The following is a 15,096-nucleotide window of genomic DNA, read 5'->3' on the forward strand; positions in this document are numbered from 1 at the left end:
AGTTGTAAACGTGCTCCTAGCTGGGTGGGCCTTCCAGCATTGGCTCCCAAGGAGTAGACACTGCAAAGTTCCCCTGTCTTGAAACTTCCCATTCCTGGGAGCCAGATTATATCTCTACAATGAAGAGAAATATCACCCTCCCATTCAGCCTGGAGAAATAAAGAACTCTTTTGACAAATCTTGATTCAACTGAACCACAGTATTATTTGCATTAAAGAAAGTCACTTACTGTGGTTATCACTATTTCTTCTTCAGCTATAATACTGTATGGTTTATTTTTTTACTAAACTTAACATGTGAACTTAACAATCGTAACTTAATTTTATATAAATAAGACTATTATGACCTGTACAATTAAAAATCATGGCGTAGTGTTACGTATGAAGATAGTTCCTTACCTCTTTTTCTTCTTCCTTGTGGTTACAAACTGGAGAAACAGGATCAGTCCTTTCACATGGTGATTGGACCGGAAGACAAGGATTATATGGATCTGAAGAACCAAAGAACAAAGCTATGATCATCTTAAAACCAAGCAAAGTACATGGAATTGACTGTCTCCCTTCATGCTCCTTTCTGCAAAGTCAATTTGATACCTGATCCATTTAATTTAACCATTTCTCCCTTCACACCCCTTGATATTACACTCTGGGCAATCTGCTCATATGCACATTACTTAAAAGCAAGTCCCTCTATATTTCAGAGATTATTGCCAAGGAAGAAGACATTACATGCTGTCTTCTTTGCCAAAATGGTGCACTGCTTCTGGTAGTAGTGGCAGTGTGGATTGTTATTTAGTTTGAAAACAATGTGTTTAGCCATAAAGGATCCAGTACCTGCTTGGCTCCTATTGAATCCAGCATCCTATGTCCCTCAATGGCCAACTAGATGCTTCTCTGAAGCACGGTGGCAGAATTTAATGACACGGTTCTATAGTCTACTTTATTCCACATTCATGAGGCCTGACTATCCAAACAAAACCAGCTACCAAGAGTTAATAGGTAAGCATTTTATTACTACGTGCAGTTCATAAGTAGAGAAGAAATTCCTTATTCCCCTTTTGTCCCTTTGTGCTGCTAACAGTCAGGCTAAAAACACAAAGGGTGATACTGTAGGGTAGAAATAGTTCTGAAATGACATTCTCCATGGTGACACCTTTATGGTAATGACTGCAAGAATTTCCAGAGTGTCAAATGTTCCCTGGCAATGGATGACAGATTTATTTGAAAACACTGATAACGGGAATCTTGCTTTGATTTGTTCTAAATTAAAAAGCAGGGGAAGATGCGTAATTTGGTCTACATGTTCTCAGCCTGTCTAGTGTGCTCTGCAGTGCTGAAATGTTTAGTACCTTCCATTATAACAAAAGGGGTGACTGTTTCTGCTTCCTTGAGTTCAGAGACTTTCAGTTCTTCTTTTTCTTCTTCTTCTTTTCCTTCTTCTTTTTCTTCTTCATCCACTTCTTGATGGATGAGACACTCTGCCTCTGCATCAGAAGGGATGTCATCTAATCCCCCATCAACATATCAGGAATTGGAAACAGAAAAGAATTAAGGTTTACATTTTATACACATATCAAAGGAAGAGAATGGTGAAATTGTGTAGGTTTCTGGCCCACTTCTCAAAATAGCTTGGTTACTTGCTTGGTCATCTACTTGCTGCTCAGACTAAATTTTGTGTGTGTCTGTGTGTGTATGCAAAATTACCTAGTTTAGTTCTAAGTCATAATTTTAGAGTAAAAATAGGCTTTATCTCTTTGTTTCTGAAGCCCTTTACTAAATTTTTATTCACCACGGCTACTCCAGATATGATTAAAAGATGACATGTATTTCTATTTGGAAACTGCTTTTGGACTTTTTGCTTGAAACTGAAAGAAACGGAACTTTAATTCTGGGGTTTGATGACTGATATTTTTATAGTTATAGAAATACCTTGTACTAGTTTTTCTTATTTTTTATCATTATAGATATACTTTGTATTACTTTAAACATCAGAGTAAGAGGTGAAAGTATTATATATTTGTATCTGTACCAAAGAAAGTTGAAGTTATCCTTTTTCTTTATTTTCACTTTTTCTTTTTTATTCTTTAAATTTCATCCCTTTTCTGATCTTTTCCGTTTTTCAACCCTTTTTCTCCTCTATTTCCTTATATTTTACTTTTTGTTGAAATTTAATGAAGTTCATATTGAGAAAAAAAAGATGACACGTATAATCACCTTGGAATCCTTCTCTCACACCACCAAGCCACTACATAAACTACTGTATCAGCTGAGCAATTTTGTTTGGGGGTTGCTAAGTTTGCACCCAATCATTTTGCAGTATGACTTTGCACTTCTGCAGTATTCACTGGCAATCTATGAAGATATTCTCAGACTCATACCGTCATCCAGCTCTGCCCCTGTGTCCCCGTCTTCAATAGCTTCTGCAGGCTCAGTGCCCACTTCATCTTCATCCTCATTCTCTTCACACAGGGCTACAAAAAATGGTTGGTACAGATTTTTAAAAAAGAGGGCGGGGTGGGAGAGAAAATAGATTTAACTAAATTCAAGATGTGAAGTGAAACTGAGGTCTGTTTGGGAGACCACTCGAGATATGCTCCCGCAATCCAAATACAACAAACATGTGATGGAGTCTTCTGCTAGGACTGTACCACTCTGGATTAAAATTGGTATGTGTGATGGATATTAAATGTATACCTCCACACATGGAATCCTATCACATCAGGGACAAGGCTAACCTGTAACCAAGACTTGACATTTTTTCATTTGAATACTGAAGAACATTGATGTAGGTGACTGTCACAATCTGAGCTGAGACAATCAAACATGAGCTACAGCACATGATTTTTCTGATCATAAAAGCTCAGTTCATATATGTTGGATAAACACAGAAATTTCAGGCCATTAGTCAAATACATTTTTTTTTAAACAAGTAAAATATGTTTGGTCGATAGAGGACATGACTGTTGCCCTGAAATGTGAGACTGACCTTTTGGAATATTCAATTTTAAATTTCTGTAACATTATGCTAATCTTCCATTGGACCCGTAGTCCTATAGCAGTTTAAATATACTTGGAAATATATTTATGGCAAATACTTATTAGCTGTGGCTGTTCTAAGCAACCATCCAAAGTAAGAGTATATGGAGGTCAAATACAGCATTTCAGAATCTAAAATAACTGGTGCTATATATTTAATTGACATAATATTTTGGAACATCCTTGAAATCAGGAAACACTAGTCTTTCCTAAGCTATCATGCATTTCCCCATAAATAGCCTATAAATGCAATGAAGAGATCAGCAAATCAAAATTCAGTGATATGTTAATGGAGGCACAAATTAGCATATATTGGTGCACAAATATTCTAGGGAAAAATGTGTCCTATTCATAGTTATTTTGCAAATACATTTTTACACATATTATGCAGGTAAAGATAAAGTGCAGGGGTGGGGGTGGGGGCAGGAAAGCTGTCACACAGAAACTTAAGAGCAATGCACTACTATAACCCAAACTACTGAAAGCAATATTTTGCCCAGGTTGGTCAGCAGTCACAACTGGCTAAGAATAAGGCAATATGCAGATTCTGCTGTCAGAAGCCCCCCCCCCAAAAAAAAATTTTAGAAATGCATTACTTCATCCATGCAAAATCCAAAATGCCAAGTCTCAAGTAATCTCTGTTCTACTATCTAAAATTACAGTGGTACCTCGGGATACGAACTTAATCCGTTCCGTGACTCTGGGCGTATCCCGAGTTGGTCGTAACCCGACGCAAATTTCCCCATAGGGTTCAATGTAAATCCGGTTAATCCGTTCCGCCCTCCGAATTTGGTCGCACTCCGAAGCAAATTTTCCCATAAGGTTCAGTGTAATTACTGTTAATCCGTTCTGGCGTCTGCGGACCACGCGTCAGGGGCGGGAAAATGGCTGGGCGCCGTGCAGCGGGAAAACGGCCGGGCGCCGTGCGGTGGGAAAACGGCCGGGCGCTGTGCGGCGGGAAAATGGCCGGGTGCCGCATGGCGCGGTGGGAAAATGGCCGTGGACCACGTGTCAGGGCGGAAAAATGACCGTACCCCGAGGCGGAGTTCGCACATCGAGGTAAATTTTTGCGGCCGGAGCTGGTCGTAACCCGAAAAGTTCGTTAGTAGAGGCGTTCATATCCCGAGGTACCACTGTATAACCAATTCTTCTGGAAGGACTCAGTCTGAACAATAAAATCAAAGGATAAGGCCGCTTAGAAGCAATTTAGCTGTTTCATATGGAGTAGGAAGACACTCTTATGATCCATGCCTCAAGAGTAAAGTCACTTTAAGAAGACTTGATCTTTTTGGGCATCTATCTAGATGGTGGAATTCCAGGAACACAAACATATCTCAATTCTGACTTCAATACACTTCAAATTGTTTTTTAACAATGACTTGTTGAAACCTTTGTCAGCTTAAGGTGTATCTAGACCAGCATTCTTCCTGCTCAATGATATTCAATGACTTCTCCTTAAAACTATACTTCCTTTCAGAACTGTAGGTACATTTTTCTACCATAATACTAAAGTTGCATGAAGCTCTAAAAAGCAAGCAAACAAAACTTTTATTTTTTAAAAAAGAGTTTCAAAGCTGGCTAAAATAATGAAAGTAATGGCTGCAGAATAAAGCAAGTGAGAAAATGTTTCCCAGAATGACGTTAGGAAGATATTCTGTAGAAAAGGGAATATTACAATAAGATTATGTGATGTGGGACACACCACACATCTTCCCATCATGAATTTTAAAGATGGAACCACTTGAAAGATTGCTGGTCGAATGCCACACTCCAGATAACCTGGAACAGCTTTTAACTTAAATGTAATTTTAAAAAATGATTGCCATGGGGGCCTTGCTTAAAATTAAGACTGTGAGAAGTGAGTAAGGGAAGTTAATTTGTGTTGGGAAGGCATTTTGTTGCAGGTTATCTTGGGATATCTATTGGCACCAATGGAAGCCTTGTCTTTGTAGCAAATTGCAACTATCAGATGAGTGCTTGATCACCAGGACTATGTCTAAGGGCACCCACACAAACGCCTGTGTAGAAGCTCTGGCTTGTTTTCACCTTTCAGGTAGGTTTAGATTTAAATAAGTCCTACTGGTCTACGGCATATGTGCAAAATCCATTTCTCTCCTCAACTACATCTGCATTTCCAGTATTCTGTACAAGAAGGGAAGCTGAAGGAATTAAGATGGTGGTCTAATTCATGCAAGAACGGCTCATCTCAGTAAGACATGCAACCCACTTTCCCTGCCTCCCCAACTCTGCCATGCAGTAGCAATGAAGGCATTGATAGTTCCTGGGTTAAAAAAGGACCAGCAGATGGGGCACTGGAAACATGGACAGGTGGCATTGCCAGCAGTGGCGGGCAGGGTTACTTGTGAGCTATAAACAGAACATCACCAAAACTACCTCCTGGGACTGCATCCAGCCAAGCCTGCACTGCCTCGTGGCGGATGGAGGGAAGGTCAGATGCTGAATTAAAATAAAATAAAATAAAATAATAATAAATTCCACATCACACTAAACATATATTCTGAAATGGAAATATCACAAAAGGAAATGTATAGAAACAGAAAAACAAAACAAACACCAGGGAAAATCAAACTCAGAAAGACCCTAAGTGGGAGTGCAAGAAGGGGGAGGTTGAAACATGAATTCCTTCAACTTGGTATCTGCTGCCATGGCTACTGCTACCTACCTGTAGGCAATTGTGTTGAAAAATTATTACAAGCTGAGATTAACATATGCATGAGCCCTGACCTTTCTCTTGGAAATCAGAGATCCTCTAGTAAAATCAAAAATACTTAAAACAGAAATGCTCAGTTCAATGGACTATCCCAATCCCTATTATATTCACTCCCTTCCTTTAAGTGGGTGAATTGTTTCTCTGATGATTACTCTGCCAGAGAGACTCCAAATCTTTGAAGTCCTCATACTGTCATCTCCCTGGTTCTCTTGCCAAAGACATTCAGCCTTGATAAAAACTTTTCTCTCTATAACAGACAATGTAAAAATGGCAATTTAGAGCCTGTTACTTAATACGAGTTACAAAACTGTATCTTCAGCCTTCTCTTGCATATCTCTTAGCTATGAGACAAGATCAAGCCCTTTTATACTACTTAACCTGGAATATTAAAAAGGTTGGGGGGGAAAAAAAAGGTTCCCCTACCTGGGAGACGCGTTACGTGGGTGTGGCTGGCCTGGATGAGAATTCTAAGAGTTCATCCCAACAAAAATTAAAAGGGACTATACTGGGGTACAGCAGGTTAGAAACATCAAGGAAAGGAATCAGAGGAAAGTTCCCATGGAGCCAAACAATCAAACCCAAATACATACTCTGGATCATCAGAGAAAATCCAATATGAAATAAGGCAACATGAAAAATCCATAAAACATGGAATAAGGGAAGTGTAATGAACAAATTAACCTTTTCAAACTGCAAGAATTACTTAACCCCAAAATATACTTTCTTTTTCTTCCTTCCTTTTCTTTTTTCTTCTTCAGAGAAAGTAATATAAGATACCTTGCACTCGGGCTGTTCATTTTCAATTTCAGCAGTGCCAAATTCATCAAACATTAGGACTGCTTATATTTTAAGAAGTGTAGATTGATTATCTTTTGAGATCAAGGAAACAACAAACTGTTAGGAATAAAAGTGTTTGAGACTTCCAGTAATAGAAAGTTAGAGGTATTGATTATATATATATGGATGATTATATATATGGAGACACAGGGCTTGGTGAAAGACTGGCTCTCTGAGTGGAGCTTTGAAATAACAGGTAGATCCTGAGCTGGAATAATTATGCAATCAGAGTTTGGAAACATCATTTACTTGTATTTCCTCAAAAGGAAGGCTAACTTTTCACCCAAATAATTTACCTTTAAAATGGGAAGGTTCTCTTACATTCAGTGAAAATGCGGTAAAGGGGCAGATGAGGGTTTATTTTATTTAATTTCCCTCATTTGGAAGGACTGCTTTAAATTGAGAGTCATCTCTTTTTTGGTAGGTTGCAAACAGGCATTCAGAGTAACATTTCACGGTATGTGACAAGTGCAGAACTCTAGGACTAAATGAACAAGCAATCTTTCTCTTGCAAAGCTCATCCATAAGACCTCCTTGCTAATAATCATTTTTATTATCACACACATACACACACACACACACACATACATTAGCCTTTCATTTCAAGGGAAGTATAAGGAAGGAAACTCTATAAAGGATTTGGAGAAGGCAAGTCAGTACATGATTGGACCAAAAGGGCTTGTGATTTCAGTAGCTTTGGGAGAGAGGAATATTTTCTCTCCTTGAAAAGTATTAATATTTCAAAATTAGGAACATGATATGTCATAAAAACTGAAGTACTGTCTTAAGCTGTAATGGGCTATGGGTGACCTCCAGATGCTGCTGAACCATAAGTTTTGGCAGCCCAGCCAGGATAGCCAACAGTGGAGAATGAAGTGCACCGAGAGCCTTTGCTCCAGAAAAGTAACAAACTGCAGATTTAATGTAAAAAAAATGTCTGGGAACACAAACCTAGGATTATCTATCCAACAGAAGCTCATCAAGCATTTGCTAGGCTAAATATAAGCAACAGCTTCTTATCCCAATATGAGATTTACTTTGTATGGAGCACCCAAGAAGATCAAAGCCAATAAGAGAGATGAGTTGGGTTTCTTGCCCTACTTTTTTTAGGTTAAAGAAGAAATTTCTTTATCTAGGCTCTCATAATTCTACATATTACAATTTGTTTGGAACATTAATAATCCAATACTTGGGATGTCCTCCATTTAAACTTTCCCTATCAGTACCTTCCAGGTGTTTTGAAATGTAAGTGCCATCATCTTCAAATGGCTATGGACAATGGGAATTAGAATCCAGCATGGTTTATAGGCATAGAATGGAGAATCCTTTACATTTCTTTTCAACTTCTAAACAATCTCCATGGAGAAGGTAATTGAAGCAAAATTTGTTTTTTACACAGAACACCTTTAACATCTCACTGAAAGATCAACTTCTAAAAGATAAATTAAATTCATTATTTAGCATCCTGTTCTCTGTCGACTTAGTGAACAACCAGTTTTTCAGACATTCAGTAGTCATCATTCTGAAGAAACCTTGTGCTACTTTATGCCTCTAAATGTTTTATTTAAAACATTCATATCTTTCTGTCACCCTTTTAAATGCAATGTACATAGTTCTCTCAAATTCTCTTAACTAATTCCTCTTTATCAATCTTGCCTTTTTTCATTCTTCTATTCTGAATCCACCAAATCATCAATATGACCCTTGCTGGATTGAAATTCTTGGAGATGCAAGACATCTGGGTCTTGCTGGCTGAGGGAGGCTGCTTCTGTTAAGCCAGTCTAAAGGACAACTAGCTATTCCTGATCTTTATAGACTTGCTTGGTTTCACATTTCTCTCTTGCATTAGGCTAGACTAATCTAGCTAGTTCTGCCTGTCTTAGGAAGTCCTGGGAATTTAACACATAAAAGGGATACCTCCTACTATAGTCCTCGTACGTACCAGCAGATCTCTCTTCCATTACAAATAAATGTTCATACCATAGATATAAGATGAATTCCATTCTATTACAAAGGGTGACATATGTGAAATCAACACCTCTAAAAGCAACATGAAGATGGTCTCAGAATTGGTCTTTTTATAGATGCATCCTATGGGAATCAAATGCCCTTATGATGTTAGGGGTCAACGCAGAGGACACGTTTACCTCTTGAGGTGGAGGACTTAGAAGTAGGACCCACTTTTTCCTCCTCCTCTTTCTGACGGATGTGTGTCCAATGCACATCTGCCAAGATCTCCAAGGGATCAATCGGATTTATTATCTGCTGCAACCTCAGGTTTCCAGCTAGCAGACAAGAGGCCAGTGGTGGATCACGTAGAAGGCATTGGCAAAGGAAAACAGGGAGGAAAAGGAGAGGGGAGGAAGAGAAGTACAAATCATTGGAAAGGAAATGCAGGGAAAGAAAAAAAAGTTACGTGAAGTAGCTTGAAACAGAAGACAGGTAAAGATCAGCATTGGGCATGCAAATATTTCCTTCCATGTTGCAGTTTATATATTACACTCTGTGCAAAAAAAAATCCTTCAGTGATCCACACAATACTTGAAGATTCACCATGGTTAAGACTATTAGAAAGGCATCTAATTCAAACCTGTATATTTTATCACTCTTCTTTAACTGCTAATAAAGCTACTGTGTTCACCCAGTATGGTTTATAACTGACTGCTTTCTTTTCTCTTTTATTGAGCAGCATTTCAAAAAATAAAGACTGCCCAATATACGCAACTTAAATTGCAGAATAGCAGAAAGAAACTAAGAATGGAGGTAGAATTTTAAATCAATTTTGTTCTTTTTCTTTTATTCACACCACAATCCTATTTTGCTTCCAAGAAGTAGGATGTGACTGTAAAACCATCCTGCGGAATTTTGAAGAGCATCATGCATTCAAGTTCTCTTGTTGAACCATGGCAACTCATGCTGCCCTGAGCTGTGTCCAACACAAGTCCTTGGGTAAGTAGAGTTAGTGTTTACACCACCAGAACATACTGCTGGAGAGTTAACAGGGTGAGTTTAGTCTGGAAGATTATAAAATGTCTGGGAAATCATACACAGAACCTTAGCAAGGCTCTCAAAGAGCAGGCCTCACCAACCATCAGAAACTAAAACTTGTTATTCTGATAGCATCTAACAAAACTCACCATTTCCAATTTTCCTTTAGCCAATAAAGATGATTTGTCTCCCCCCAAACTTCAGACTGACTGGTGAAATTTAACACAAGGGGCTAATATGTTGAATTTCTGAAAATCTATAGCTTAGTAAAACCAAGAAGTGTGCTGATTATATGCTGCTCTGATCACTGGTTATTAATGAATTCTGATAGTCCAGCTGGCATTTGTTTATTATTTCATCTGAAAAAGGGACCTTGAAAGCAAGAACAAAATGTGGATCTGGCTTGTTCTATAAAGGACAGAAACCCTGGTTCAAATGTCCCAATAAACAAACTATGGATGAAACAGTCTGTGTTTGTTACCCACAGATGCTGGGAGGGTCTGTGTGTGAGAAAAGCAGCATGCACTCCTATACTGCTTGTTCTCTGGCAAGCTATAATTCTTCAAAATTATGTTTATTACAATCGATCAACATAGCCATTTGTTGTTGTTGTTGTTCAGTCATTAAGTCGTGTCCAACTCTTCGTGACCCCATGAACCATATCCTGCCAGGCCTTCCTGTCCTTCGCTGCCTCCCTGAGTTTGCTCAGTTTCATGCTCATTGCTTCAGTGATGCTATCTAACCACCTCATCCTCTGCCGTCCTCTTCTCCTTTTGCCTTCAGTCTTTCCCAGCATCAGGGTCTTTTCCAAAGAGTCCTCTCTTCGCATTAGGTGACTAAAGTATCTGAGCTTGAGCTTCATTATCAATCCTTCCAATGAGCAATCAGGGTTGATTTCCTTTAAGATTGACTGGTTTGACCTCCTAGCAGTCCAGAGTCTTCTCCAGCACCACAGTTCAAAGGCATCAATTCTTCGGCGTTCAGCCTTCTTTATGGTCCAGCTCTCACAGCCATACATTACTACTGGAAAAACCATAGCTTTGACTATGCGGATTTTTGTCAGCAAGGTGATGTCTCTGCTTTTTAATATGCTATCTAGGTTTGCCATAGCTTTTCTCCCAAGGAGCAAGCGTCTTTTAATTTCATGGCTGCAGTCTCCGTCTGCAGTGATCTTGGAGCCCAAATAAATGAAGTCTGTTACTGCTTCCATTTCTACCCCTTCTATTTGCCAGGAATTGATGGGTCCAGATGCCATGATCTTAGTTTTTTTAATGTTGAGTTTCAAGCCAGCCTTCGCACTCTCCTCTTTCACCCTCATCAAGAGGCTCTTTAGTTCTTCTTCACTTTCTGCCATTAGGGTGGTATCACCTGCATATCTGAGGTTGTTGATGTTTTTCCCTGCAATCTTAATTTCGGCTTGTGATTCTTCCAGCCTGGCATTTCTCATGATGTACTCTGCATATAGGTTAAATAAGCAGGGTGACAGTATACAGCCGTGTTGTACTCCTTTCCCTATTTTGAACCAATCAGTTGTTCCATGACCGGTTCTAACTGTTGCTTCTTGGCCCGCATACAGATTTCTCAGGAGACAGGTAAGATGGTCTGGTACCCCCATCTCTAAGAATTTGCCACAGTTTGTTGTGATCCACACAATCAAAGGCTTTTGCATAGTCAATGAAGCAGAAGTAGATGGTTTTCTGGAATTCTCGTGCTTTCTCCATGATCCAGCAAATGTTGGCAATTTGATCTCTAGTTCCTCTGCCTCTTCGAAACCCAGCTTGTACATCCGGTAGTTCTTGGTTCATGTATTGCTGAAGCCTAGCTTGTAGGATTTTGAGCATAACCTTGCTAGCATGTGAAATGAGTGCAATTGTGCGATAGTTTGAGCATTCTTTGGCGTTGCCCTTCTTTGGAATTGGAACATAAACTGACCTTTTCCAATCCCGTGGCCACTGTTGCGTTTTCCAAACTTGCTGGCATATTGAGTGCAGCACTTTAACAGCATCATCTTTTAGTATTTTAAATAACTCAGCTGGAATACTGTCATCTCCACTAGCTTTGTTGTTAGTAATGCTTCCTAAGGCCTACTTGACTTCACTCTCTAGGATGTCTGGCTCAAGGTCAGTGACCACACCAGCATGGACATCAGGGACATTAAGATCTTTTTTGTATAGTTCTTCTGTGTATTCTTGCCACCTCTTCTTAATCTCTTCTGCTTCTGTTACGTCCCTGCCTTTTTTGTCCTTTATCATGCCCATCTTTGCGCTAAATGTTCCTTTGATATCTCCAATTTTCTTGAAGAGATCTCTAGTCTTCCCCATTCTATTGTTTTCCTCGATTTCTTTGCATTGTTCATTTAAGAAGGCCTTCTCATCTCTCCTTGCTATTCTCTGAAAATCTGCATTCAGTTGCTTATATCTTTCCCTTTCACCCTTGCTTTTCGCATTCCTTCTCTCCACAGCTATTTGTAAAGCCTCATCAGACAGCCATTTTGCTTTCTTGCATTTCTTTTTCTTTGGGATGGTTTTAGTTGCTACCTCCTGTACAATGTTATGGACCTCCGTCCATAGTTCTTCAGGCACTCTGTCTATTAAATCTAATCCCCTAAATCTATTCATCACCTTCACTGTGTACTCACAAGGAATATGATCTAAGTCATACCTGAGTGGTCTAGTGGTTTTCCCTACATTCTTCAATTTAAGCCTAAATTTTGCAGTAAGAAGCTCATGATCTGAGCCACAGTCAGCTCCTGGTCTTGTTTTTGCTGTCTGTATAGAGCTTCTCCATCTTTGGCTGCCAAGTATATAATCAATCTGGTTTCGGTATTGACCATCTGGTGATGTCCATGTGTAGAGTCGTCTCTTGTGTTGTTGGAAAAGAGTGTTTGCTATGACTAGCTTGTTCTCTTGACAGAACTCTATTAGCCTTTGCCCTGCTTCATTTTGTACTCCAAGGCCAAACTTTCCTGTTATTCCGATTACTCCTTGACTTCCTACTTTAGCATTTCAATCCCCTATGATGAAAAGGACATCTTTTTTTGGTGCTAGTTCTAGAAGGTGTTGTAGGTCTTCATAGAAGCGGTCAACTTCAGCTTCTTTGGCATCAGTGGTTGGGGCATAGACTTGGATTACTGTGATGTTGAATGGTTTGCCTTGGATTCGCACTGAGATCATTCTGTCATTTTTGAGGTTGTACCCCATTACTGCCTTTCTCACTCTCTCATTGACTACGAGTGCTACTCCATTTCTTCTAAGGGCTTCTTGCCCACAGTAGTAGATATAATGGTCACCTGAATTAAATTCACCCATTCCCGGCCATTTCAGTTCGCTGATTCCCAAGATGTCGATGTTCAATCTTGTCATCTCATGTTTGACCACATCCAGCTTGCCTTGGTTCATAGGTCCTACATTCCAGGTACCTATACAATATTGTTCTTTACAGCATCGGACCTTCTTTTCGCTTCCAGATACATCCACAGCTGAACGTCCTTTCGGCTTTGGCCCAGCCGCTTCACTCTTTCTGGAGCTACTTGGAATTGCCCTCCGCTCTTCCCCAGTAGCATATTGGGCACCTTCCGACCTGAGGGGCTCATCTTCCGGCGTCATATCTTTTAGCCTTTTGACATTGTCCATGGGGTTTTCTTGGCAAGGATACTGGAGTGGGTTGCCATTTCCTTCTCCAGTGGACCACATTTTGTCAGAACTCTCTGTCATGACCTGTCCGTCTTGGGTGGCCCTGCACGGGCTCATGGCTTCACTGAGTTACCTTTCGCCACGACAAGGGAGTGATCCATGAAGGAGCAACACAGCCATAGTGACTCCTATAGTATCCTCTTCCCTATTTATACAACTGTTTTTGCAGATGAATTTAAGGCACTAAAAGCAAACAAGATACACCAAATTGTAAGAAATGTCACAATAACATGTGAAGGAATCAAATAATATTGAGCCAAAATGGAGGGGAATTTCCAGTTTTTCAAAACAAGTCTTCAAAAACTGAAAAAAATATTTTTCAGGTTTTCTGGTTAATACGAAAGAAAGATAGCATGGATTCTTTTTGACGAAGGTATCATTGTAACAAAATGTCAAGCTATGAGATAATTAAAAAAAAATCATTGCAACAGACGCACAGGGAAAAAAACAAGATCACAGTGCTGCTGGTCTTTGAATGCTTATGGTTTGACTCACAGAAGGATGGTGTAAAAGTGGGCAGCAACAGACACATATTTGGCCATGGAATTTAATGAAGTTAATCTAGAAATGCCTGAGCTTTAATCTAGCTGTGGCTCTATTTATCTTACAGAGGAGGCAGAGAACAAGTAAATTTTATATTTGCTCCTAATAGGATAATGTTAAAATGTTGGACAAAGACCAAAGAGAACCAGCTTCAAGTCCCTTCCTGACCATGGTGATCCAAGAGTGAATTGAGCCAGTCTCTATTCCTTGCCCCAACTTATTTCACAGAGTTATTGTGATGAAAAAATGAAGGGAAACCACAACAGGTACCATGTTGATGTCCTAGAGCAGTGTTTCTCATCCTCAGCCACTTTAAGATGAGTGGACTTCAACTCCCAGAATTCCCCAGCCAGCATGGGGTTGAAGTCCACACATCTTAAAGTGGCTGGGGATGAGAAACACTGTTCTAGAGGAAAGGAAGGAAATAAACATGGTTTGTTTTTGTTTTTTACAAAAAAAGTAATTTATTGAATACAGCAGTTTGTAAATATGCTGCGCCGCTCAAGACCTGCTCTTTGTGAAAAGGAGCTCCCCTTTTTCCTTAAGGGAAGCGGTGATGGTGCAAGGGTACCTTTAAATGTACCCGTGTCCTCTTCGTTTGTAAGACGTTGAAGCCAGAGGCCTTGCTGAAGTTCTCTCTCCCAAGGGTAATACTCTCCCTCTACAGCAGGGGGAGGACGACACCAACAAATAGCATTGACAGAGACATGAGAGTGAAAGAAAGGACAGAGAGTAAGAATGAACACAGCGAAGGCTGGGGAAACCCACAGAGGCTCTGTGTTGCTTCACCTATTCTAAATTGTCTTCCACATTTTCAATTCCATATTGGAATCTGAACATGCTAAATATGAACATCTCAAGGAGTAATGGATACAGTGCATACCCGTTACAAAAATGGAATACGCGTATATATGTGTACAATTTGGATTTACAAGCAATTTTCCTGCACCTAAGTTCTATCTAATGAATAGTTTCTTTATTCTGGAGATGGGTCTCTCAACCAAGGCTTTTGTTGGCTAAAATTCCCTTCTTGTGCTCTGTTATTAAAGGAGTTGATCCATGCAAATCTTGGGAGAGTAATCAAATGCTCTGGCAGTCCATACTTATTTTAAAATAGAAACTATGCATTTAAAAAAGATTCTCCAAAGACAACAAAATTAGTGTTTTTGCCAGTTATGATTAAAAACAACGAAGTTCAACTTTCTTTCTCCAATTTTAGAAAAATCAGAGATGCTAGGATCATATTCATCTTCAAACCTAAATATTCTAC

General features: G+C 39.5%; 1 protein-coding gene across 17 annotated transcripts in view; it reads right to left on the reverse strand.

The window, feature by feature from the left end:
- MICAL3 (microtubule associated monooxygenase, calponin and LIM domain containing 3) overlaps window positions 1-15,096 on the reverse strand; it is a 186,859-nt gene that overhangs the window by 34,213 nt on the left and 137,550 nt on the right. For 16 of the 17 annotated variants that reach the window (XM_088141284.1, XM_088141286.1, XM_088141292.1 and 13 more), the window contains 6 exons: window positions 14,398-14,487; window positions 8,751-8,888; window positions 5,430-5,492; window positions 2,378-2,470; window positions 1,349-1,504; window positions 399-490 (listed from right to left, as the gene is read on the reverse strand). In XM_088141284.1, the coding sequence (XP_087997410.1) occupies window positions 399-490; window positions 1,349-1,504; window positions 2,378-2,470; window positions 5,430-5,492; window positions 8,751-8,888; window positions 14,398-14,487 (632 nt within the window). The remainder of the gene's footprint in view (window positions 1-398; window positions 491-1,348; window positions 1,505-2,377; window positions 2,471-5,429; window positions 5,493-8,750; window positions 8,889-14,397; window positions 14,488-15,096) is intronic. The other variant, XM_088141291.1, reaches the window with a different exon arrangement.

Source organism: Python bivittatus, unplaced genomic scaffold, assembly GCF_059951505.1.
Source record: "Python bivittatus isolate LINGU-HERP-01145 unplaced genomic scaffold, Pbiv_v1 ctg000330_np1212, whole genome shotgun sequence".
NCBI classification, from domain to species: Eukaryota; Metazoa; Chordata; class Lepidosauria; order Squamata; family Pythonidae; genus Python; species Python bivittatus.